The sequence below is a fragment of the Gasterosteus aculeatus genome, chromosome 12, assembly GCF_964276395.1.
Source record: "Gasterosteus aculeatus chromosome 12, fGasAcu3.hap1.1, whole genome shotgun sequence".
Lineage (NCBI taxonomy): Eukaryota > Metazoa > Chordata > Actinopteri > Perciformes > Gasterosteidae > Gasterosteus > Gasterosteus aculeatus.
This window is the reverse complement of record NC_135700.1, coordinates 12,889,571-12,917,032: the sequence shown is the minus strand read 5'-3', so window position 1 is coordinate 12,917,032 and position 27,462 is coordinate 12,889,571. Positions and strand designations below refer to the sequence as shown.

At 43.4% G+C, this 27,462-nt stretch overlaps 1 protein-coding gene across 1 annotated transcript; it reads left to right on the top strand.

Annotated features, from left to right (window-relative positions):
• The first annotated feature begins 910 nt into the window (after positions 1-910).
• cgnl1 (cingulin-like 1) lies at positions 911-24,999 on the top strand. The gene is made up of 19 exons (XM_040165206.2): positions 911-1,265; positions 3,363-5,073; positions 5,234-5,328; positions 6,763-6,868; positions 7,222-7,323; positions 7,601-7,737; positions 8,952-9,090; positions 9,675-9,887; positions 17,305-17,511; positions 17,613-17,717; positions 17,808-17,960; positions 18,200-18,370; positions 19,836-19,997; positions 20,133-20,222; positions 22,298-22,381; positions 22,594-22,718; positions 23,055-23,163; positions 23,290-23,453; positions 23,546-24,999. The coding sequence occupies exons 2-19, from the start codon at positions 3,415-3,417 to the stop codon at positions 23,697-23,699; spliced, it is 3,975 nt and encodes a 1,324-aa protein (XP_040021140.2). The 5' UTR covers positions 911-1,265; positions 3,363-3,414; the 3' UTR covers positions 23,700-24,999.
• Positions 25,000-27,462: the final 2,463 nt, after the last annotated feature.

Below are 27,462 nucleotides of genomic sequence, written 5' to 3'. Positions count from 1 at the left end.
AGCATTACAGAACTGTGGGGTTGTACAACATCCTACAGGTGCAGATTCATTTATGGTAACTAAGTGTTAGCCTGACATAAACAAATGTGGTTATTATTATCAATCAAGTTGTTTTAACGGTTTATTTCACTAAACAGTTTATACAAATGTGGTTTCCATTTAAGATGCTCGGAAAACTGATTTGACATTTTTGTTAATGTTCTTTGAAGATCTAGAATACATCTCTCAGTGCAGCTGAGTGTAAATCCTCCTACTGCTACTTAAAGCCATAAAGACGCTATTCGTCACTGCTTGTATAGTTTGATTAGTCTTGCAATTTCTCCTAAAGTACACACATACAATGCAGGGACCTCATTTAAAAAATAACAGCCATTCTCCAGTAAATGCCGGACATGTTGTGTTTTTTGTCAACCCGCTCAGCATTTCCGATGCCTCTTTTTCTTTTGCTTCACGTTGTATTCCTGGACTCCGCCGTCCTCACCTGTATCCACTGGTGCATCTACCTCCCTCTCTGTGTGCGTTAACATTACCACGTTCAGGACAGCTGTCCATCCACTAGGTGACGCTCTCGGTATTTAAAGACATGCAGCGGCAAATTGCATTTCTGTAGAGTGTAATTAATAAACTGACTTTGAGTTTGAGACGTTGCAAATACGTTCTCATTCTCTCGGAATCAAATAATGAATCATTTAGTTTCTACAAAAAAAATTGATATCCATTTAAGTGTGTAACTTTTTTATCTTAATATCACACTATTTTTGAAATATTTTAGCAGGGTGTCTTTGGTTTATTGGTATTTCTTATTTGTATGTGCGAACTCCTTTTGGTATGTTTTGTTGTATTTGTTTTTACTATGTTGTCCCAGCTACTTGAACATACATGCAAATAGAGCTAATATTTTATTACTCCGCCTGTCATCCTTCTGAACGGAGTTATTTACTTAATTCATTTTAAAATGTATTACAATGAGCGAATAAGGGACACAGTTAATGTAGAGTCGGGCCTGTCCTCGGTTTGTAAATCTGTTCCTGGACCAGCAGACTGTCTTTCAGACGGGGGGGGGGGGGTTGTTTCAGGAGGCGGAGCGGCCCGGAGGGTCGGACGTCCTGCTGAAACTGTCCTCTCCCCTGAAAACAAGACAGAACTAAATAAGTTAGCGCGCAGTGGCCGTGTGGGCATCTTTGCACAGCCTCTCGTCCTTTATAAACCACTAGAAACAAGCGCTCGTATGACCTGCGATCGCTGACCGGGGGAGAACGACGCCGGTGAGTAACAGTAATATTCACTGTAATATGATGAAGGTCTGCTGCCGAGAGCCGCTGAGCCCACAACGAAGATGAAGAGGCGAGCATGTGGCGGTTCGTTACCTCGGTTTACTGAACCGACTCACGGGGGAAAGAAGGAGGCTACTGAGTCGGTGTCTGCTGGGCGATTCCTGACACCTGTTGCGATGAAAGAGTCCACAAACTGCGTCAAACCGACGCTGTTTCTTCCCCTCAGTCCGCAGACGTTACCCGGTGTAAACACCTCAAACCCGTTCTCTGTGCTTAACACGTTTCGTGTTGCGTCGTTTATTTACTTATTTATTTTTTTTACAGCTTGGTTTCGGTGCGCTCACGTCGCGTCTACCTGCCGCTTCAGATTAACTCTCGTTCGTGTTACGTAACTAAATAATAGTTTCCCCGCAGTGTAAATCCTCGCTGTCTTCAGTGGTCCGGTTCTTACGTTCACTCTCGCAAGGTCAGCTGCTGTTAACCGAAGTGTTTTCTTCGTGTTGTCATGCGAGCCGCTGCAGCTGCAAAGACTCTGTGACACAGAAAACTAATCAGTTCACACGAGGAGATAAAAATGTGCTTTGTTTAAAACTTTGCAGAGTCTCTCCTCCCTCCTCCTCCTCTGCACAGATCAAAGCAAGGGCCTTGGCTTCCAGCCTGAGCTCCATGCTGACCTCACCGCTCACCAGCACAGGGGTCATGAAGGCAACGCTGATTCTGTGAACCACAGCTCCTTCTGCAACGACCGATGCAATGGGAGGAAGAGGAAGCGCATGTGACACTAAAGATGAAAGAATCTTTCCGTGTGTCATAGTTCGCTTTAATCCGTAGACCTGCCAGCCCTCTTCCTCGTGCGCAGGACAGGGTAGAAACTAAGTGACGCTTCAAGATCTGACAATCAGCATTCCTGATTGACTTGTCAACATCAAGCTGTGGTGAATGATTTTTATGTATATGAGGAGTGGCCGACAAAGAAAAACCAAGAGGTTTCTGTTCTTTTATTTTTGCAGATGGAGGCCACCTAACTTGAAACTAAGTCGGCCTCTGCTCATACAAATAGATGGATTCACTTTGTTCAACGTTAGTAACCCTTGGGGGTAAAACTGCAGAGGTTCTACGTCGTGCTGTAAATTCTATGTATTTCAGAAGACGCTCACCGCCTCGGCTAATCTTTTCCCACAAAGACCTAATGAAACCCAACACAAGCCTGTGTCAGTTAACACGTTTACATTTTCTCCCAGTAGGTATCGCAATATCTTCAAACCTTCCGTGGTGGTATGTTTTAACTAAATATGCTCGGTAGGCCTCAGTATAGTCTGCCTTTACCTATTTCATGCTAATGTGATCTATCCTGCTTGAGGCTTTGTTGCCTTATCAGCGTCCTCCTTCGAGCCCATCTCAGCACGTCTTTGTATTGTAACATCCAGTATAATGGGACCCTATCAGCGAGGCAAACAGGAACCTGTTCGAAGCCCATTGTCAAATGAAACGCATGTTTACTGCTGATGGCTTTGTCTTCACTGGCATTTGGTAGCTTACTTTAATGTTTGTACACTGTTTCACATTTATTGCCAGCTGTGTTCTCACAATCTTGCCACAAAGTCTTTCCTCAAACCCACAGAACCTCGTATTTATTATAAATGTGACAAAATGTAACCGAACACGATTTTGTTGCTGTCTTTTCATGACACATCCATCAGCGAGGGCAGCAATTAAAATGTTGTTTACAAATATCGGTTACACCGTGTACACAAACACCGTCAAAGTTGTGCAGATAGAAACAGTAGATGGTCATGAGGCTGATGTTGATTCATATTTGTAGACATACTTTGGGTTCTGACTGAGATGTTATAGACTAACACCGTAACCTTATTGTTTCCGTCTTCTTTTGGTCAGAGCACACAAGATGTCAGTGGAGAGAAACGGAACATGCAAAACAAGAAAACAAATGCAAGCGGACCACATAATTAAATGCAGCGAGGCTTTAATGTTTCATTAGTAGCTGACGGGGAAACCCGGAAACATCTGTTGATTTTGCTGAGTTACGCCGCGTCTGACGAATACGCCTGTCTGAATCTTTGCTTGCAGAGGTGGACCACCTGATCCACAGAGTGGGATTCCTTTTCCTTCTGCATTCCCGATGGAGTCGTACGGAGTCTCTGGCGTTCCTAACAGTGGACCGCAGCGGGGCCACCCTCAGCTGTCCCGCCCCTCCAGGCCACACAGCAATGGAGCCGGCACATACGGTCTCAGCATCCGCGTGCAGGGTATCGATGGACACCCATATGTCGTCCTCAACAACCAGGACCGGGCTCCACAATCCTTAATGGACCCGAACGGTAATGGGCACGTTGACACAGACGGCTCTTTTATTGAGAACTATCAAGAGTATGATTTCAGCGGAGGAAAGGAGGCTGGATCCAACAACCCCTTCACGGAGTTCAGGGGTCAGAAGATGACTCAAAATGGCACCGCAGATTCGCTAGGAAAGAAAACGTCCTCCCTGCTGAACTTTCAGAAGCACCCTGAGATACTGCAGCCGTACGATCCAGAGAACAACTCCCTGAACCTTGATGGTCGCCACAGCCTGCCTTCGAGGCCTCTCCCTCTGGCCGAGGCTAGGAAGCAACACCAGAGATCCTCCCCCAAAGCTGGTGAAGATGCGCGGCCCAACGCCGTGTCATCCAGCCTGGACAGGGGCAAAGCTCCTGCGCCCCAAGAAAAAAGGTATCTTCCATCCAAGAGCGTGAATGAGACAGCGCTTCCCGAGCCAAAGTCACAGCCCCAGGCTTTGCCTCCTGCCCAGCCGGCTCAGTCGCAGACAAGGCCACATTCACAAGTGGCCCATCCGCAGTCCAAACCTCCGCTCACCAACCTGAATCGACTTCAGTCCAAGACAGGCTCCAAAGCGCAGCAGCAACAGCCTATTCCGGGGCCTCAAGCCGAGCCTCAGCCCATCAAAGTGTCACGTCCAACGAGTGAGCAGACCAAGACCTCATCCAGGTTCCCCACTTTGATGACCAGCACCAGCTCCAGCCTCGAGCGCACTCGGCGTGAGCCTGACGTCCTTCCCCTGCGCAGGACTGACTCCAGCGGTCCAGTTCTTCAGTCCTCCCCCCGTTCCCGCCACTCCTCCTGCTCCTCCACCTCCAAGGCGCCCGGGGAGGAGCAGATGGACGCCCTGTACGCGGACACAATCAATCGCCACGAGAACCGCCGCTATATCCCTTTCCTCCCGGGTTCAGGCAGAGACATTGACACAGGCTCCATCCCTGGGGTGGATGAACTCATCGAGAAGTTTGACGGCAAAGACGGCAGCTGCCAGCGCAGGGGCAGGACCGGCCGCAGGAACAGGATCAATCTGGACGACAAGAAGCGCTCGCGCAGCGTCGACAGCGCCTTCGGCCTGCGAGACGGCTCCAGCCAGGTGGACGGGTTCGGCCCCCGGCGAGGCACATCAACGGAGCACGTCCTGCGGCCCTCGCAGCTGCGGCTGCAGCAAACCAGCGGCGTTGGGGACTCCGGCGTGACGGCTGTGGATGGTCGGGGTGGCCCGAGGGCTCCATCCCGGGTCACCAGTGCGCCCGGCTCCCCTCAGAGAAGCGTCTCTAAGGATGCAGGCGCTGTAGAGGGTTACAGCAAGCCTCAGACTCGCACCCCTTCACTACCGTTCAAAAGCAACAAAGGTGAGGGCGCTGCGTCCTCAGCCGGAAAGGTTTCCGCGACGTCACCGTCAACGTTGTCATCCAGTCCTCCTTCCACAGCCAACACAAAACCCAAGACCGAGGCAGATGCGCAGGTAAGAAGCAATTTAACACGTGTCTTTGTTTGAAGCATGATAATGTTCGCCAACAGATTATAGTCTGTTCCGTCTTAAATAAAATACGAGATCTGTGATAAAATAATTTTATTTGAGATCTCTCTTACTTTATTAAGATCTCTTTTCCTGTCATTGCCAGGCGACTCCTGATCTTTTGAAAGGTCAACAGGAGCTTTCACAACAAACACATGAAGAGACAGCTAAACAAATTCTCTTCAATTATCTGAAGGATGGGTGAGTCAAGTTGAATTTTTGTTGTTTCTTCAATATACCTTTTGCTTTATTTACTAATGTTAATAACATGTTCTCGTCAGAATCCCTTAGATGCATCATGTTGCGCCATATGGTAAAGCTTCATGAAGGAAGAATCTGTTCTCTTTAAAAAAAATATATATTTTATCAGAGTTGTCTGTTTGTGATAAAAGTTAAGGAATGTGCTCCTCGTACCCTCCCACCCAGGCCAGGAGAGATCCAGCTTTCTGGAGTTTGTTTTTTCACAAAATCCCACTTTCTCCCTCTGCGTTCTCTCTGCCGCAGTGTGAAAACATTCAGTTTGAATGTGTAATCAGACACTCGCTGGATGTAAAGGAAAGGCATGTTGGTTTAAAAGGTTGAATGCAGTTCAGGTTTTAAAGCAACCCAACATGACAGTGTTATAGTCTTTTAACTTGTAATAGGAAGTCATTCAAGTCAAGTCTAAAAGTGAAACTAAAATTCCAAAGCAACTGTACTCCACTGCAGTTGCTTTCACAGTTAAAAAAGAGTTTTTCCAGTTCTTGCATGTGCTGCAGACTTGTGATAATGTGGAAAGAGAGCAGGAAATGGCTTGGGTGTGTCGGGCCACAGGTCAGGAGTCACAGGACAAAGGAAAGGAAACATGGATGGTAGTGTGTCTAAACTGAGCTACATTCCCAAGGCCTAAGAAGATAAACATTCAGGGGTTATAAAGGTTTAATCAAAATCATCTGCGTGAGGAGGCAAACCGGTTGGGGGGGTTTTCTCTATCTCTGTCAGCCAAGTAATTTATTGCAATAAGGAATCATTGCTGTCATGTGAAAAGGGTGCAACTCCAGTTGAGTTTAGTTTTCTGAAGTTTTCACTTTAACTGGAGGAGTTATTGTTGTTCTGTGGGTTGATAAAAGTCTCCCACCTTCCAAACTCAGAAATGTGTTTAATGCTAAAGCCAAAGCTGCTTTTCTTAGCTCTGGAAATGTTGTTTTTTTAGGTTTAGAAAGGTGTTGACTGAGTGAATCAATACTGTAAATGTTTGGCACTCTTTTATCTTTCAAATATAACGTTTGCGGACTTTAAATATGTTCGCTTAAGAGGGAATGGGCCCAAGGAAGAACAAGGTGGGTGTGGCTGGTTTTCTGACAAAGTCTTGTGAATCCATGCTCCTTAATTTAGTAATGAAAAGAGAGTATGCAACAATTTAATTTAAACATGCTTACGTTTCATTCTGCTGCTCCTTTGCGTCACAGACGGGTGTAATGAAGCTATTTGTGCTGTGAGGGGACACATCAAAGCAGCTTGATCCTCTCTGACCCTTTCTAAGCTGGGAATGACTTACTCTGTTCCCAGAACAGTTTGCTATTAATTCTTCATCCTCCAAACACTGAGAAGTTGTTTTTATACTTCTAATGTGTGTGTGTGTGTGTGTGTTTGCAGGAGCACTGATAATGATGAAACAACAAAGAGGAAAGTCAACCTTGTCTTTGAGAAGATACAAACGTTGAAGTCTCGGGCCACTGCAGGCGCACAAAGTGACAACAAGGTGAAATATTGTTATATCTTGATAATTTCTGCACCACTAACCCCTAAAATATTCCACTTCTCCTCTGCAATTTCTGCACATGGTTGTAATCCAATCATAAACTTGGTATTAATACAGCTATCTACCAGTTAATGTGTGAGAGATGTGTGTTTGGGGTTCAGCTTCCAGAGGTGAAGCTGAACTGGTTGATGGCTTGAACTTAGTTTTGTTAACATTCATTTTCAAAGTATATCCTGAAGGAATCGGCATCCTCAAATATTTTACTTAACCTTTTGAGGACTGTGTAAATATTTGTATTCATAATGGATCAATAAGAATCAAGGCACCCTAATGTCTCCGTCTCCTTCTGTCAGTCTCTGGACTTTGGTGCACTGACCAAAGCTCTGCAGGAGCAAAATGAGGAACTCGGGAAAGAAATGGCCGACCTGAAGAGAAAACTTGAGGACCAAACTACGGTAACCAGCTGCCACTCTGCCTCCAACACCAGCCTTTTTATGTTGGAGATCGGTAGTATTTTGGGACGTGGTCAGATTTAGTTAAACGCAAAGGCACATTTACAACTAACAGTCTCTTCAGCATTTTGAAAACATAGTGGTGACATGTTTTTATGAAAAGATAAACATCGATTCAATCCAAAGGCCAAAAGCTTGTTGCCGTAGATGTTAAAGACCAGATGTTTGGACAGAAACTGACATTTCTTTAACTCCAATACTTTGTGCGTTTCACCAACAGAAGAATGAGACTGACAAGAAGACAGTTGCAGGTCTGAAGAAGCTGCAGCAGGAGCTGGAGCGGAGTGTGGAGGAGTGCAAGCGTCTGAAGGAACAGCTGGCCAAAGCAGAGGCCGAGCTGCAGGCCGCAGTGGAAGAGTAAGTGCAAAGTGGCTTTGCTGTAGAATGTGAGGTCACTCATGATCTGTGGGGATCAATCAGATAGCGTAGCTTGAATATGAGCTAGTTTTTGTGACTCCTGGTAATCTGGGCTCGATTTGGGTGGTTTAGGAAGTTTGCCTTCACTGGTATCTCCATCTTGGTTGCATGCTCCAACAAACGCAACTGGCAGCGTTTGCAGGGCGAAGCTGGTGAGGAGCTATAATCTCTACGGATTTGATCCTTCACACAGGTTCCTAGGAAAAGGGTTTTTTTAGGGACTCCTTGTGAAGCGCCTTGTGGTGAAGTGAAAAAGTGGTGTAACACCGTCCTTAGGCTGTATTACAATGATGCTAATTAGCTCGTTGTGTTATTCATCAGCTGTGCTTTGCACTGAAGAGTGACTAAATCTCCAAGCACTGTTGAGCTGAAGGAGGTGTAAGCTGTTGGTTGACTGTTGGTAGTTACTGAAGCGGTTGCTACGTCATTTGCTTATTATACTGTGCCTCCTCCTGCTTGCTGGGTTTATCATATTAATGCATGCTTGGTGACTGAGTTACTGTTCCTTGTGACACCCCTGTCCAGCTCCATTTCTGCTCCTCTCCATAGTACAAATGTTTTTGGACTGCTCCGTTTGATGTCTTGAGTTCTGTTGTCATCCATAGTTTGCAGGCTTTTGTTTGCTGTTCTCAAAGTTTTGGATGGGTGTAGTTGAACTGTTTGAACAAATGTGTTTCAGCATATGTTTTTTTAAAATGATGTCTGATACTTATATGTGGGTTTTATTTTCTGTTGGATGCTACGTTCCTTTCTCTGCCTCCTCATCAGTCATACTTTTTTTTGCTTTTTGCTTATCAGATGTAGCTTCAGCTTTCCTGTGCTTTCTCAGGATGAACGACCTAATGCGATACATGATTTAGTTTATTTTCACAGCAGGAATATGCTTCAGTCTACGCTACGATGATGCTTTCTGAGGATATGTCACATCACACATCCCCCTCCTCCGCCGTGTCATTGTGTGGAGGCAGTTGACACATTATTGCTTTGCCGTCAGTCGGGTGTCCGTTTAAACAGCTGTGCTCTGCAGGCCTCACATCTAGACCCTGCACAGGTGCTGTCATTTCTATGTGCGAATTAAGGTGCAGGTGTGTGGGTGTGTAGGTGCATGTACATACACAGTTAGTAGAGTGTTGCACTGTGTTGTGGCTTATCAGGCTGTTCCAGGTGAAGATGGAGAGGGAGCAACACCAGACCGAAATCAGAGACCTGCAGGATCAGCTGTCCGAGATGCACGATGAGCTCGACCTCGCCAAGAAGTCAGCCGCAGATGAAGAGAGAGACCTCGTTATGGTGGTAATGCGGCGTTCTCTGCTCTATCAAAGAAGTTGTAGAGTTTTGGGGTTGGTTCTTGGCTTTAAGCTGCAACAATAGTGAAAGATAAAAGGTACTCTGTATTTTTAATATTAGAACCGTTTACAAAAAACTTTACATCAACTTCAGCTTTGAAGTGAGTTAAAGTGAAGGTGCTATTTCACACAGTGCTTAAAGGTTTAAGCTTTACTGCAACCAGTGCAGAGACCAGCCCGTCTGGAAGTGGCTTAATGATTAGCACCAACCAATACTACTACAATGTTGACATCATTTACAACAATGAAATAACACCTAATGCAGCATTTATTCCATACCTAAACAACGGCTTTATACAAGAGATGTTCTGGAACAATACACACTGAAATCTCATTTTGTGTTATTCATTATTTCCAAAAGATACATTCTGTATTGTCTTCAGTTCTGCATTTTGAACTCAGTGACACAGTGATTCAGGGTTTCAGTGAGAAACGTCTAATGTAACTAAAGACACGAGCAAACTTAACTCCGCTCTGAGTCTGCACATTTTAAAGTGATAAAATGTTTACAAACTATCTTCCTTTTCTCAGGACATGATGCAACTGAAAGTGGAGATGCAGGAAATTCTTTTAGCCAAGGAAGAGCAGGAAGAGGTGCTGAGGAGGAGAGAGCGGGAGCTCACAGCTCTGAAAGGAGCCTTGAAGGAGGAAGTGGCCGCCCATGATCAGGAGGTGGACAAGATGAAGGATCAGTATGAGAAGGAAATAAGCAGGCTGCAGACATCTTTGGCGGAGGCCAAGCAGGTAATCAGCCACCCGTTCGTTTGTCCTCCCTCCCTCCCTCCCTCCCTCCCTTGCCTCCTCCTCCAGATTGTGTTCCCTTCTCCTCATTTCCTTTGCTGTCGCCCACCCTCACTCCAGAATCACACCCTGTCACAGAGGAGATAAGCGGCACATCGGGGGAGCTGTAACTTCTGTGTGTTTTGCATTGCGAGTTATGCCATATGTTCTTCATCAGAGGTCTCATGTGGGGCTCTACGTGTCAAAACACCGAGACTCTGGTTATAAAACTGGCACAATATCCCGTTTCCAGAACAAGCATTGCTCTTAAAATCAATACCACTGTGTTCCTGTGGAATGGATTTCCAAAAAAATGAGGCAATGGAGGGAAAGAGGCCCTTGTTTCATCGTCTCTATTGCAGTTTAAGAAATATTGAATTCTAGACCTGAGTAACATGAGAGATTTAATTCAATTTTTTTAAATATTTCTTTTCATCAAAACGTTTTTAAAAATTAGCATTCAACAAAAAAAGGCTAAGCATAACGATCCTTCGGTGAATTTATGTTTATGACAAACTAGTTCAGTAGCACCAAAGTTTCCAAACATGAGCTGCATCAACAGAGCAAAGCGATCAAAATGAAACACTATGTAGCAGTAAAATGTAACTCTAGTGTGGATGTGCCGACTTAGGTCAGCTTGTTCCTTTTGAGGAACATTTTACTGGTAGAAATATTTTAATAGTAGCATTTAGAGGTACTTATTATTATAATATCATTATAATTATTTTTAATTATCTAGATCTAGATTAATCTGAAGAGTTTCCTTGCTGGCGAGGTCACAATTCTAGCCTAGTAGCAAGTGACAATTTTAACGGCCCTCTTATGCCCAACTCAGACAAACTCCGAATACCAGCCATGACCTAGCCGTCATTGAAGAGTAAATGACAGAGGTGCATTTTATTTAGAGAGTAGAAAGCCTTTGTAACTTGTTGTTCCAAAAACGGGGGGAGGAGAGCTGAGAGGAGATGAGCGGCAGTGCATGGCAGGAGTCCGCACACTAAAAAGCCAGAAGACTCATTGTTTTCAGTGGGCCGCTGTGTGAGTCACGTGTGTCCTGTTTGTCTCAAAGAGTGGAAGTTGTGCCTGTTCTGGGCTTCCTGCAGGCCTGGTCGGGGTCCACGGCGGCGCTCTGCAGAAACCGTTTATGAGAACATTTCCTTTTGTTGAAACAGAAGTACGGCTCCCCTGAGGGAGTGTGTCATCAGGGGTTTACCCTCAGCGCTGCTTTGTAAACACTGGGAAAGATGAAGTCATTGTTTCTCTTTTAAGATATGAAAGAGTTTTCTCAATCATTTATGTCCATTATGCAGAACATAGAATGAGATTGGACAAGTCGGCGTTTAAAAGACATTAAATGGAAATGAAGTACTTTTGTCGTCATATTTACTAGATATGCTCATTGAAATAATGTGGGTTATAAATACTTTCTAAATATTTATTATAGACTTCTAAACTATAAACTATAGATAGTTTTCTGTGGAGTGAAAATACAGTGTGATCAAATGGTCGCAGCATGTGGCTGGTAGTCTGCTCCAAGGGTTCTGAGAAGGCCTGGCGTCAAAAGGGAAAGCTGTTTATTATCTCATGTACGCTTCTCCTTCGTATGAGCGTGACAGACGGAGCAGAAAACCCAGCCAGAGTGAACTGTCCATCTTTTATTTTTGGGCCCCATCTCAAACCAACCCCTCCCCTGAGTGGCCCGAACGCTCGGGTTGACCAGAGCAGCCCATGCGGAGAAGAATGTAGGAAACTGGAGCACTGAGTTGCTCTGTCTACCAGTTGATTGCAGTGGCAAGCCATCCCTAATCTAATGAGCGGCTGTTCCTGAGTTGCGTCGTGTCCCCTCTTCTTTCTGAGCCCTTAAAGAGTGGGGGGTGATTGCGGACCTCAGTCGATGATGAATGATGAGTTTGTTTCACACAATAATAGAAGCGGGGGTTGGGACCAACTGAATAAGTGGGTCAGTGTGCTGTAGAAAAGGGGATGCGTGGCTGACCCCCTGAAAAGGAGCAGGGGGCCTGTTTTGTGTCTAAATTAAAAGCTGCAATGAGTTTACAATGGGCATAAATCTTGGTCATACTTTTCTTAAGAAGACACGAGATTGCTTAGGCAGATGCTGAGGCATCGGCACATTTGGAAACTGATTTGATCCTGCGTTCAGGCATGTGCTAGTATGCAAAACATGTGGAAAGATGAGGTGTGGTGAGTAGCGAGAAGTCCAGGAATGTCAGGCTCGGAAGTGGGGAATGTGCTCCCTGCAGACCTCCTTCTTCACTCGACTCCGCTTTGACCTGCGGGAGAGGCTCGGCCCTTTTCATTTAGGCCTCTTCGGGGTGCCGCTGTTGCTCCGTCCCAGCAGTCCACCGGACTCGCCCGTGTTAGGGGCTTTAATAGGTTTCAGCTGTACTCTTCCCTTCCTCGCTGTAAAGACAGAGCCTCGTGCTTATCACACCATTTCCAGCTCTTGTTAAGTTTCACCCTACAGCCCCGAGGCCACACTGCTATCACGCGCTCATCTGTAACCTCAATCCCCAATGCCGTATTTCTTCATTTCCCAACTCCACAGTTTCCACACAAGACTCCGCAGTGATCTCCGCTCACCCCAACGCATTTCATTTCCTGGCCTGTGCCATTCTGGCCCGTATCTCAGCCCGCCTTTCGAGTAATCTCTGCCAGTGTGTGAACTTAAGTCTCGCTGTCTGATCATCAAACTTACGTGGCCCTCACAAGAGTTCCCCTGCAGGCTTGTTTTGAAAGTAAGGACTCCCGCATGAGTCTGTGTGTTTGATGATAGAGCTGCATTTCCAAGCTTACCTCTAGGAGCTGGAAGGAGATGCACTCGGCGAGGAAGAAAATGATGATGGTGATCCTGACGGAGTTTGCGGGGAAATGAAATGAATGAAATTTGTTGGGCTTCAAATAGCTGAAGTCCGAAAAGGTTCAGTTCAGAAAACGTTGCTGCACGCCCATACGAGGGTCACGTCAGAGTAAATCCAGGAAAATATTTTAGTGTTTGTTGTTCCTCTACCTCGCTGCCTATGAGAACTGATGTGGAGGAAGCCTAATCTGCAAAAACAACTTGCAGGTGTCAAGTTAAATACACACTCATATTGATGTGCAATAACACTTGAACCTGAGAGTCAATATTCATCAAGCACTTCTTCGTCTTTTGTAGACTAGACATTTTTTCATATTTATATATATTTTTTAAATGTCCTGCTTTAATGAAATCCACATGACGATACAATGATGGATCTGGTAGTCTCTTGGCATTTTAAGTTATATTTCGACCTTATATTTGTAGCTATGTCAGCTGACCCTTTCAGAACCTGCATTTGGGTTTCACTGTGTACCTCGTGGGCCGGGATCTCCCATGTTTGAGTTGTTAGAGTTGTGGGGGATGTGGATGTTTGACGTTCTTCTCTCTCTTACAAGTTTATTCAAAAATCTTTTTTGGCCCTAGGCCTGGAGAACTGGAACGGAATCTCCGCCACCCGCTCCCTCCCCCTGTTTGTCTTTCTGCTGAGACTAAGCCTTTCTAGTATTCACCAAGAGGTTAGTGCAGGATTTAATTGGCAGTGTGCAGCCTGAAAGTCAAAGTCTTGAGTCACATTCACTTCAATAACATTCATCATTTAAATGAATACTCCTAAATGAATGTAATTAGTTGTGTGTTGCTACATCTGGTGAAGTACTCCACCCCATATTGTCTGCTGTTCCATTTCATGATCCAGTTTTATATTTGAGCTGCACATGTACACTGAATATTTTGCATGAATAAAAGAACATTTAGACTCAACTTTTTGATATTCAGAAACCACAGAGTAGTGAAAATGAAATCACAGAATCTAGTTTGATCAAATATGGTCCCAGTAAACCTCCAAAATAAATGGTTTATTTTAGATATGATTCTCCACTGGCTACAGCAAGAGACCCTTGATTACTGAAAGGATTAGTGAAAGGCGTCAGTGACTGTACTAGTTGTCAGAGAAGAATTATAGTGCAGTTGATTAAATGTTTCTTAGGGCAGCACTGAGATCAACTTGGATAGTTTGGATACCCTTTTTTGACTTATTAGTTGTCTAATCCTGCAAGCACTGATGAAAGCACATCCAAACATGTTCATAGCGAACAGCCTTGATTGCTTCATCGAAAAGTTGCAGACAATAGTGTGTGGAAGTCATGTTGTTTCTTTACATCTAATATCAAAATCATTACGTCACTCAGAGCATCTGCATGCTCACAATATCACTAGTCTCAATAATTCCATTTTATATCCAAACACCTCTGCAACATTGGCTTTGCATAGAGATTTTAAATGCCGCTTTCTGATGGAATTTGGACAAGATTTGATTACGTCCTCCTTTTGACCAAAGTCATGCCAGTGCTTCTCAGCTGTCGCATTTTAATTTCTGCTTCAATCCTTCTTTTCAGTCCGTGGCAGGCCTTCTGTTCCGGTTAACCTCAGGTCGGGGTAACTTCTTTAATAAGGAACGCTGTTGCGTTTGTAACACACACTTTGTGCTGGCACAGGAACTCACGAGATTCCACACGGCCAAAGAAGTTTTTTTTCCTTTTCTAATTCGTCTCCTGATAGAAGGATTAAGTTCAGATAGGGTGATACCACACGGGTATGACCTGTACTCTGAATGACCTCGGACACGGTATCATTTCATTAAATCAACTTCGGGTTGAAGCCTCTTCCGTCAAAAGCAACACACTTATTTTTATTTGACACAACGAGGCCACATCACTTCAGTTGTCAAACTCACACTTGCGATACGGAAGAACAGGTTTGGTGTCATTTTATCTCCAGCCACCAAAAGAGTAGACGTCTAAGAGGCCAATTAACAGCTAATACAGGCTTCCAAACTTACAGTGTTGCTGTAACTAAGTGTAAACATTACATGACGACTAGAAAACAACAAAACGTCTTTTGGTGAATTTAATTTATGTTTATGTGCAGTATTGTAAGTTGTCAATGGGCTTCCCTGTATATCTGATGAACGGGTTAAGCCTACTGATATTTAATGAAATACCGTTTGTAGAAATATGGACTGAGCTCATGTAGGAAAACAATGTACGCTGTCAGGTTGTATATTTTAGTTTTGCGGCACCAGCTGTTCTTTTGTTATGCAGGAGGCTTATATAGTGGGAGCAACTAAGAGCCGAAATTTCCCCACAACACGACTCGGAACACATATTTCACCTCAGGATTTGTGGCATGCTTCAAAGACTGCACAAAGTTAGTTAATGTTCAACTTTATGCAAACAGATTGAGTACACAAGAGAGAGCAAGTCAAACTTTAGGTCAGTGTAGAGGAGGAAAAAAAGAATAGCGGTATAATATTACCTCATATTCTTTTGATATTGTACTAATACTCTAAAGTCAGCTTGTGTTGGTAGTCTCTTTGTTACACTTATTTATCAAGAGATGATAAAGAATTATGTTAAATGAACAAATTAAACACACAATTTTCTAATAGCTGATAAAGCCATTGTTGTCTTGGCACTAATCATTCATGTTGTTTGGCAATATTTAAGAAGGCTTCAACACCCTTAAAGAATGATTTACTTGTAGTTGCATACAAGAAAATAATCAAGTTAAGGAAGCCTATTGAGAAATTCATTGTATAAGATATTGGTGGCCAATATTATATAAGGCAATGAGCAATATGGAAGGTTCTCGGGCACATGATGATTTCAGGTGACTTATGTTCTAGGAAAGTTGGTCTTCCCACAAGCTCGTGTTCTGTCATAAATAAATATTTGATGGTGATGCAGGTCTGTTAAAATCCCACCAAATAACTGAGTTGCAGAAAAGAAGGTCTGATGAAAGAAATACTGGTTCCTCTCACAGGCAGCAGGGTGGCCTTGTCTGTTTAACTGGTGCGACCCAGTGTGGGAAGTGGGACAGGCAGAGGGATATGAAGGCTCAACATATTTAGTATGTGCTTAAAATGGAGCACCGATATACACACACACACACACACACACACACACACACAGTCAATGCTTTATTATGAAGTATATGTGTCAGCGGGGTCATGAAAAAAAAATAGTCACTTCAGTTTTTTTTGTTTTTTTTCATGAAACTTTCCAGTGCCCTTTTAGTTATTGAAATGAAAAGTGAAAGCTTCAGCCCGACAGCCCAATTTAATTTGGCTACCAACACTTTTTAATGTCAGTTTTCAAAACTGCTGAAAACAACAACAAAACAAAATAGACTTGATCGTCCGGACACAAACTGCCGATGCATCGGTGCAGAAAACTGCAAAGCTATCACTTGTTCTCCAACATGAACTCTCATTTGCCTGGCTAACCTTGAGAGGCAAAATCTCTGGTGCAAAGAGTCTCTTTGTGACTCCTTGCTCCTTTTAAGCCAACTCAACGACCCAGCCAGGCAGCGATGTGGGCGGCTCTATGTAGACCAGGGAAACCGGTCTTACTGGCCTGCTACCAGTGAAGCAGGAAGGTACCTGTCAACTACAGGATGTGTCTATACCTCACCCACGATTATTGAGCTCCTGTCAACTTAGTCACAAAAAGCATAAAGAGGTGAAGAGTGCTAGACTTTGGATTTAAGCAGAAATTAATTCAGCATTCTTTCTGTCTTGAAAACTCAGACTTACTTGGAGAGTAACCCGCCTGTACACAGAGAGCGCAACTTTATTTACCCTATGACACCTTTCATAGTGTGTTTATTAAATGTAATCTTTGTTATGAAGTGAAACCGTAACTATACATTTTGTCTTCTGCTGTGTTGTGTTTCACTGTAACAGGATATTACCTGAAAATTCCACCTCCGTTCCAAAACAAGTGCTGGATGTTGGTTGTTTACAGACGCTGTCCTTCAGGGTGTCATCACAACTGAAACCTGTTATCTGTCTCGCTGATTGAGTGTTGTTTTTGTCGGTATTCTTTGTCCGTCTCCCGCTCTTTCCTGCAGAGCATTCCTTCCACGAAATTTCAAAACCTGAAACACAGTCTCAATTCACACAAAAACCGTCCCGGGAAGAGATGACGGGGCTTTGTCCCCGTTGACTCGATCGCTGCCGTTGGTCAAGAGAACGATCTAAAAAGCTGTCTCTGAGTATGTCAGGTTTAAAAGCACTGAATGTAGAAACACAGGAGACTCCTTTGTGGGGCCCTCAATCAACAGAGGCTGATGAAGGCTCGGATTTAGTGCTTTATTATGTAGTGTGAGAGCGTTACCGGAGGACTTTTTTACTCCGTGTCTCCACAGCAACAGACGCTTCACTCAGAAAGTTGAGTGCTTCAAATAGCGCTTGAGTCTAGAATGTTCCATCGCGCGTCGCTGTTTAGTGGCACTCAGACTCCCGCTTCCTTCATACTGATACCTTGTGTCTCCGATCTGCAGAGCAGCGCAGCAGCGGTCCGTGAGAAGGCTGAAGTGGAGGCAGCCAAGGGCGCGGTGGAGGGCCAGGCAGGACGCCTGAACCTAGAGGCCGAGCGGCTGCGAAGGCGTGCGCAAGAGCTGGAAAATGAGGTGGCGAAACTCAACCGCATCATCGACGAGGCCAAGCTGCAGGAGAGCAGGCAGGGCGACAGAGCCGGCCGGCTGGAGGTAAGGTGCCCAAGATGCATTGTGTTGCCTGTCTGATTATGTTGCACCGCATCATTTCACACTGTTGGAGAGTCCTAAATGACACAAATTCTGCTTGACAGAGAGAGAGAAAGCAATTGGAAGAATCTTTGGCTGAAATTAAGGAGCAAGAAGAGGAGTTGTCGCGTGCCAACCGAGCGTTGTCGATTCGGTTGGAGGATGTGCAGGTGAGATCATCGGCACTGTGCTGCATGCGCGGCATGTAGAGACATTTTACAGGGACGGTTTGACAACTTTACAGATGTGTCCTTCCGCAGAGGAACTATTCCAAACTGAGCGCTGAGCACAAGGACTTGGAGGAGAGGTTACAAGAAGAGAGGAGTCAGAAGGAACAGTTCAAGCACATGAAGAACGACATAGAGGACGAGCGGGGGATGCTGGATCGCACAGTGGATAAACTTCAGAGGGAAGTGAGTGTGCTTGTGAATGTTCCTATTCACGCATTAGTGGAGGTGCCCTCAGATGAGAAGCCCCTTTTTGGTAAAAAGCAAAAAAGTTTGGCTATATCAAATGTTTAGTTTAGTCACGCATGTTTGTTGGAAACTGGTTTTGAACTCACACGGTCCTTATCGGGAAGAAGTAGTAAGCATGCCTGAAAAACATTTAGTGTTAAACTTGTGGACTCATTGCTCTCTCCTTGTGCTTGCAGATGAACGACATTGTGGTGGCGTCCCAGGCCTCCACCCTGGAGCTCCAGGAACAGATCGATATTTATAAAGAGAACAACCGTAAGGAGCTGACTGATCTGCAGAGGCTTCTGAAGGAACGAGGACAGGAGTTGGAAAAGTGCTTACTGACCACCCGAATCCTGCAAGAAGAGGTGGGCGACGTCAGCCTCAGTTATCGTAATGGGCCCTCCGCTCTGGGTCACAGACTTCAATACTGACACTGCTTCCAGGGTCGGAGTGATCAAATCAAGGCCGTCATTAGTCAGCCCATCTGAGCCCTTCCATGCAGAACCGCTGACGATGAGCCATCTTTTGTTTGATCCCTCCCACTAATACCCCTGTCCTGATGTCATCACTTAGGTATTTCTGCTCCCTGCCGTCCTCTCAAACACAAACCATGCTATTAAAGTGAAACAGTTGAGCCGAGTAAAGCCGTAGAAAATTATAGTTCTTTATTAAATGAATGTTTACAGTTATCAGTTACAATTAAAAGGGTTTTTTGTAGAAATCCTTAATGATCCTTTGATTTGTGGCCGGAATAAAGTGATAATGATAGTGAAAATGAGCATTCATCAGGTTGTCTTTGCGAGGACTATTCCAATGGAAGCTGTCATTCCTTTCAACCTATATTTTAATGTTTTAGTAATCTGAATGTCCCTGAAATGGGTTTTCAGCAGGTATGAATGTAGGGACATGGTCAGCATCCTTTTTTATTCTGTCTGCGTGCAGCTGGTGCACAGGAAGAGAAGGATGTCAGTGTTGTGATATCATTGTTGTGAAAGCTGCGCTGGCAGGATTCACATCCTCCACCACCTCTCCTGAGATACAGATTGCTCTGGACTGGGACTAGTGAGTCCACTTTTCCAGCTGCTGTCAAATGTCGTGTCCACCCGAGTGAACTTGTCCAGGGCCCATTCATGCTTTCTCTGTAATAGTCTTTCAAGAGAAACCTTGCCGAAAAGACTGCATAAAAAACACCATGTTGTGTTCCCTATATCAGGTACATAAATTGATTAATGTCTTGCTTTTAAGGTGCTGGTACATGATGCGCAGTTATCCCATTACACTTATTACTAAGTCTTTCTATGCTCCGTTTAACAGCGTGGTTTACGGAATAGGTATTTACATGATGAAATATAGAATTATTCTGTACTAATGGCCAAATATTTCTTCTGGATTAGACAAATGGGCTGATGATGGTTTTTCTTGGCATTGAGCAATGGGGGCAATTTTGCATCTGTGGGGGGCACAGCTGCTGAATAAACACAGGCGAACTGGCTGCACTGCATTCATTAGTCACTCAGGGGAACTATATGATGATTTCCATAAGCAGCTACTAAATTGTTGGTCATAGCTACAGTGGTGATCCTTAAGATATTTGGGTTACCTAAGATAAGATGACGACAACGGGGAATACTTTCAAGTATTCATCACCTTGCTCAGGGTCCTCTAATGAGACACTGTACCCCCACTAGACCAGTTTCACTCACTGTCAATGATGAAATATAATATTCTCAAAAGAAAAATGCAGGTATTTATTCAGGGTACTGCAATATGTGGTGAAACGACACATTTGAGTAATTTGATTGTGAAGTAGATTGATTGATGTCGTTTTAGCTGTCAGTCCGAGAGGAGGACCTGCTGCAGTGTCAGAGGAAACGAGACGAGGCCGTGCTCAGGGAGACCACTCTGGAGAAAAAGCTTCATGATCAGGAGATGGAGGCCAACAAAAAGGCCCTAGTCAAAGACGAGAAACTTCGGCACGTCAAACTTTTAGAGGTGCGTATTGATGTCAAAGAAAGCCCTCGCCAAAGACCTTTGAACCCTCAGTTGATGATGATGATTAATAATAGAAAAACAGATTTAGATAGTAACCCTCGCTGACTGCACGGATGTAACCGCTCCGCTCTGCAGGACAGGATCGCTCAGCTGGAGTTGGACCTGGATGAGGAGCGTCAGAGTGGAGACCAGCTGATGAACAGGATCGACCGAGGAAGAGAGCAGGTAGGCTTATTCTCACTATCAGTGCTCCACTGTCCCGGTGACCTGCTGCTACCATCCATGTCCACTTTAGTTTTCACAGGCATGTCTCTGTTCCATCTCAATCTGTTGATGCTATCAGATCTCATGCTGCTTTCTCTTGCTCTCCGACTCTAATCACTAATCTCTGAACAAAACGAAACATGTGATCTCCACCAAGCAAACATAATCCGGAAAGAGTCAATTCACATGATTCGAATGCAGGTTGACTGGTTATATCAGTGCTGCGGTGCATTTGCTCCATCTCAGTTGTCTATGGCCTTATACATATAATAACCTCACTGAAACATTTACAGTTCATTTATAGTCTGGATAAAGCGGACTGGTTATTCTTTTGTAACATGATCTTGTATAATCATTCAGGTTGGCGGCCTGCCAGCGTGGTCTAAGAGCGCCTATTCAATTTTCATGCATCAGACAGAAAAGACCCCCCTTAATGTGCTGCTCGAGCCAAAATATGTGAGCTGCCAAATGTCTCAAGTTTTCAGGTTGCGGAGTTCACTTGGAAAATACGCTCAGTCACTTCATCTAGAGAACAAATCCAAGTCTTGTGCTTGAAGTCAGTTTTTATATCCTTGCAAGCAAATGTTCCAGTTATCCTGGTATATGCCAACGTTTTCCCTGTGACCTTTGCAGCTCCTTAATATTAAATGTGAGACATTAAGATCCAAACACATGCCTGTGGGGTTTAGCTGCAGGTTCCGCTCAGTCTGGAACTGACATAGATTTTAAATGTTAATAAATTTCCTTTTTTAAAGACAATCCTGGCAGGGAAGGGGCCGTTGTGGCATTGGTTCAGCGTGAGGCTGAGGCCGGTCGTCAAGGCAACACTTGTGCACTCAGAGTGGAGTATGATCCAGTGCTACTGGTGTGTGCACACGCACACACACACACGCACATGTATGTGGGTAAATGCTGTTGTGTGTGCTTTAATGTCCGTGGGGAGGAGAAGGAGTGGGGTGGTGGTGGTGGTGGGGGGGGGGGGTGTATGGCTATGGGGTGGAGATGTGCGGTGGGGTTGCAGCAGAGGCAGCGGAAAGAACACCTGCGTCTCTCCTGGCACCAGGTGCTCCTCTCCTGTCTAAATGAGAGTAATCTCCCCTCTCTTCTCCCGCCGTCTTTCACAAAGCAGATTAGTTTCGCTGTATGTTCCAGTCTGCTGATTCAGCTCCCTCAAGCACTGTGCTGGGTGCACCAGTTATAGGGGCCATCGTTCATCAGAGCAGCCCAGTGTCAACCACTAATTGGCATAAAATATCACCAATTCTAAGCTCACAAAGAAGATAAACGAAAGAACCGTCGCTACTGTATCGATTTCTCTTCATCTTTCGTTCTTTTGAACCAGGCTATTACTGAGCAGTCATGTTCCTGCAGTCAGGCCTCTCTGGGTTGATTATGTGTTCTGGGAATGGATGACTCCAGATTAGTATGAAAGGAATACTTTGACATTTGAGAAATACACTTGTTCACATTCCTGCTGAGATTAGGACAAGAATATTTCCTTGTGTATCTTTCTTATCTTAGCAGCAGCTTGTTTTAGCTTAGCATAAAGACTGGATATGGACAGCTGGCCTGCTGAAAAAATACATACATACATACATTCACATAACCACATGTAAATCCACAACTTTTCATGGGCTTTAAAAGTCCCTCTAAGTTAATTTGTTTAACTAAGAACACAGACTACAGGTGGAAGACTCGTATTTTCTGCACATGACGGTGGTGTTAATAAATAATGTGGTTATTTGATTTGATACATAGATATATGTATATAGTCCAAAATATTTTTATTGTTTACTACAACCTTGTGTCACTAAGTAGACATTAAAACAACCAAAAGCAGAATGTTGAAAAACAAGAAAAGCCAGCTCACCGATCGACTGATTGAAGGCCCAAAGAGCATTAAGTCTTCTATTGTTAAGCATTTTGCGTCACTGGGCGCTGCAGTGGTTTCTGTTGTGAGACACAGTGTCTGATAATAATTGTCATCAGACTGTTTGGGAGCGTAGCGATGACAATATCTGGACTCGGCTTGACAGGTGGAGCAGATGAGGAATGAACTCCTGCAGGAGAGAGCTAGCAGACAGGACCTGGAGGGTGACAAGATGGCTCTGGAGAGACAGGTACACACTCTCCTGTCTGGTGGAAAACAACTACAAACTCGGAACAAAGCATCAACTCGTTTCATTTACATGAATTTTCATCTTTTTCGTTCGATTGTATCCATGCTCTAGTCAATTTTTTAATTCATATTTTTGCTGGATTGATAATATGGTAAAAACATATAATTGCCCAGTTGTGCGCATGACTACTTCTCTCTTGCGAACCTCTCCAGACCAAAGACCTGAAGAGCAGAGTGGCTTATTTAGAGGGCTCCCACAAGTCCAACAAAGAGGGGCAGGTATCGCAGCTGGAGGATCACATACAGGAGTTGGAGGCGAGGCTGGACGTAGAGGAAAGGTGAGATGATAAAATGTGGTGTGCTGTGATCAAGGTGATGGAACAGAGAAAGTTGACGGAAGAGTAAAAAGGTTAATTAAAAATGGATTTAGGCTTAAATATTAGAACTTAGAAAGGAAAAAACAACACGATTTTATGAATTTATTAACTATGAAGATCAATTTGAATTGTTACTTTAAAATAATTGTCTTATCGAGAGAAATCCAACTCTGGTTTAACAAACCTTGTAAATAATCTGACCAGCTCTCAATCATTTTAGGTGAAAGATTAATGCAAGAGTGAATGATTTGCCGCATGACGTGTACAGCATGACGATGCATGACGTATATGTTTCAGGGAGCGTGCCAACCTGCAGCTGGTAAACCGCAGGCTAGAGAGGAAAGTAAAAGAAATGATAATGCAAGGTGAAGAAGAGCACAACTCAATACAAGACCAAAAGGATCAGGTACGAAACACAAACTCACTCAATTTACTACAGACCCTGAATTCAATTTAAAGCCACATAGTTAACACATACACTGTATTTGTCGATCCGCGTTGAACCCTTTTAACGTGTGGGATCTTCTTGAAGTTGAATCTGCGTCTAAAGGCCTTAAAAAGGCAGATGGATGAAGCTGAAGAAGAGATCGACCGACTGGAGCACAGCAAGAAGAAGCTGCAGAGAGACCTGGACGAGCAACAGGAGGCCAATGAGCAGCTGCAGAGCCAACTCAAAACTCTGCGAAGCGAGATCAGGTAAACGCATAAAAGCAATTTTTGAAAATGTCCGCTTTGCAACCTTTACCTGTTTTAGTGTCTGAGTTGTAACGTTGTTTTGTGTCGCTCAGGCGTAAGAGCACCTCCGCTCCGCTGCTCAACGCGCTGGGCGACGATGACGACGACGATGACATCAGCACTGACGGGGAAACGTACTTCAGCTCATCGCTGGGGTACAAACGCTCGTCCAGTCAGGACAACATGTTGTCAACCTTCACTTTGTGAACAAACCCGAGGGTGGTGGATAAAACCGCTTCGTAATGCATCATTGTTGGTCCGAACAGCTGGAGATCAGTGCCACGTTCTCTTTGGAGAATGGCTGTAGATATTACACCCACTCGTCTGTGTGATTCATTGTGTATTCAATCTCCATGTCCACAGATTCACTCAGTATTATTTGAACAGCTTTGAGTTTAATGGATGAAATCATAAAACTTTGATGTATTTGATTATCCCGTAGATTTTAAATGTATATACTGTTTAAGTTGGTGTTTTTACACAAATGAAGTTTTATTCTGAGTGCATTTTCCAAATAGATTACATATGATTAGCGTTGTATTAGTTGACATGAAAACGCACTCTTTGATGCACTGTAAAGCAATGCAATCAGTACTGCCTTTGTGAACAACATTATTATTATTAACCCTCGGCTTTCATGCCTGTCAAATATTTTTAATTTACCTACAGTATATGGATATTCATTTTTATATCATTCAGTTAAATTAAACTTATTTACTTTTTTTTTTATCCAAGTATGTGAAGTGATGAGTGCCAGGATGTTTTTCTTATTTATTCACTGTTGAATACACACTTTCCTGGCTCACTGAGGGCTTTAGAACAGAGTAAAAGAGGGACTTTGTACACATCCATTTTATACATTCTTCTATGGTTTGATACAAATGATAAATCCATGAAAGTATCATCAACAGGCATTTGTTTAAAATGTAAAACACATTCTTCCAAATATTAGTAAAATCCCTGTATTGCTTTAACATCTACTACAACGCGCTGCTTTGTTCAATCATGTGACAATACTTTGATTACCTTCTTCTTGTCTTCTTTTGAATAAAATTGATAATTATGAATCATACGTTCATCAGTTACAGCACTAAACAAAGCCACATATGTTAAATAACATTTAATCTCTGAAGACATTGTTATACTGGAAACACTTTGATTTAGCTTCTCTTGTTTTGTCTCTGAATGTGGTGCTGTTGATGCTGAACGCGGCTTAACTTCTTGTTTAAACTCATATATGTGTGTTTGAATTGTGTCCCTGCACATAAAACCTTATGATTACCTGTAAATGTGCAAACCTCTAATTTTCCTTGAGTTAAATAAGGGAATTTCAAAAAAATGAGAAACTGACTTATTGTTTTTCTGTACTGTGATGATTTGCACTCTCTGTCGGGAGTGTTTTAGCTTAGCATGAGACTGAGAGAAGTTACTGCCACTACCTCTGTACACATTTGTATGTTCAGAAATCCTGCTGAGACTAAAATAAAGTTACTTCCAGTTACTCTCACATGCTTCTCCCTGTTGAATCATTCCTGGTAACTGATGTTAACATGTACAGATCCCTTCTGGACAGAATGAATACTAATTTAACCATTAATTTGTGTCTGCTATGGTTTTCCCACAAAAAGGCACATATTTTTAAATTAACATATGTATATGTCTAATTAATTTAGTTTTAGTTTTATTTATTTAGGTTAGTTTTCTACTTCTAATGTTCTAATCAACACCACTGTGTTAAATTGTCCTGCATTTTAAGTTTCAGCAGAATATACGTTTTAATAGATAACATTATTTCATTTTGAGAAATGTGTCCATTTGGAGATCATTTTAACTATTTTTTATTGCAATCATTTTGTGCTTTATTCTTAAAACAAGTAAATAAAATCTAGCGGTTTAGTAAGATTATTTAAATTTCTTTTCTGATTAGATGTTTCACTTGTTTTGAAAAACTTTTAGGACTCAATTTAAAACTTATGCACTTCTGTATTCCCACAATCCAAAATGAGAAATCTGAGAATAGTTTTAAACAATCACAGAAAATCAAAAAAGGTCAAAGAACACTCATAAATCTAGTTGCATAGGAATGTGAAGTAAGTTTTAACTGAGATAACTTCATCAGTCCAGTGGGTGTTGCACACTGAGTTCATTCATCCGGTGATCAAATCTCTCTGGGTTCAAAGCAGCTGTGTCAATAGAAGCTCTTTATCTTTAATTTTGTGCTCAGGTTGTCAGTATTTTTCCTGCTGGAACATATGATGCATATGCATCCTGTGTTTGAGCCTGATCACTGCAGAGCTTTGACCTCCTTCAGTCTCCGGTGTAAAACAAAACAAAGTTCCCGGTGTCTGGTTAGCGGAAGCAGTTGGAAGTAATTGATTTGGCTTCACCTTGTCGAGATCTTTTTATACCTTGATATTAAAGTATTTTTCTGTGTTAAAAATAACACATCAACCTTTGATGTCATGTTTTAAAAACGGAGATGAAGACTTCCCAGTGTGAAAAGGTTCTTTACAATCTACAGCTGATTACAGCAGAACAAGGAGGTGAACAAACTGAGCTTTTCTTATTCACACCGGCCTGCTGGCTATTGTTGGCAGGGCATGACCTTCATTTGTTGCTATTCTGTGAGGAACAAACAAATCAACCTTTCGAGTGCGACAGTATTATCTCTCTCCCTCTTGTGTCAAGCCAAGCAGTAAACTCACTAAGGGGCTGCAGGCTGGTCCGCTTAACAGGGGAAAGTCGTGTATGCTTAACAAGGTGATCATTCTTGGGATTCCTTTATGTGCTTGAGTGACTTCAACCATAGAGGCTGCAGGGAAATAAAGGGGCGAGCAGCTGAGAGAGAGGGAACTGTGGGAGTCTTTCGAATGCACAAGGAGCTCTATTTCCGCGTTCTTAATAAGAAACATTCAAGTATAACAAGTCTTACAAGGATCCCAAAACAACTGGCTGTTAAATGTAAGTGGACATAAAAACTGCAAAACGGCCTGCGCTCATTTCTGTTGTCATGCTGCCCCCTGGCTGTAACAAAGCTACTAGGTTCAACAGTTTTGATTGACTCCGTTTCCGTGTGTACAGCATTAATAATGACGTGGTGAGTGGGGGTGGAGACTGTTTTTTTCCCCAGACCTCTGCAACCCCTGAAGGGACATAAAGGGGGGAGTCTGTCTCCCACTCAAACGATACTTAACTCCCAAATACTGACATCTTGAGGATGAATAGGGATTGTATTCTCAAATCTCATTTGTAGATCAACACCAAAACAAGTTCTGTTGAGTTTTTGTGTTAAGTAATACAAGTAATGCTGCTCAGGTTCTGTACAGTGACACCGAGGTAAACATCCGTGAGACGCCCCAGGCCGTCAATAACTACAGCGGGACAAACCTGCTTTCAGACCCTGAGGGCTTTGAGTCACTCTCATGGATCTCAGCTGTTATGATCAACACAGTTTTTATATATGTATCGTATTCAGCGGATTCCATTGTTTTTAGACACATTCAAAGATTTTTTTTTTATCCTTCAAAGAGCTTGCATATTCAGCCTGTAACATTGTACTAACTTTATCTCTTTGGCTAACAGAACTTTTTGAACAACCCTTATATCAATGAAAGGCAGCTACAACAGTCAGTTGCTTTTTAAGGTTTGCACATATTTCTTAATACAGTGCAGCATTGTGAACAAACAGCTCATTGTCTGTTCTGACAACAACTCTGAAACACAAGTCAACAGAAATGTGAACTGACAACATTATTGTCATTGGTTTCAACAATAAAATCCTGCAGCCAGCCGAGGAGAGAAGATCCAGCCCATGCGACGTCATTCGCAGCAACAAACAACACAACATTGTAGGTGTGGATTTCCTGTTTTATTTAGTTTTTCCCTGCCTCTCGTCTCCTGTCACTTCCACCCATGATGTGTTTCCTGCCTCGTCCCTGATTGTGTCCTCCTGTGTCTAATTACCTGCACC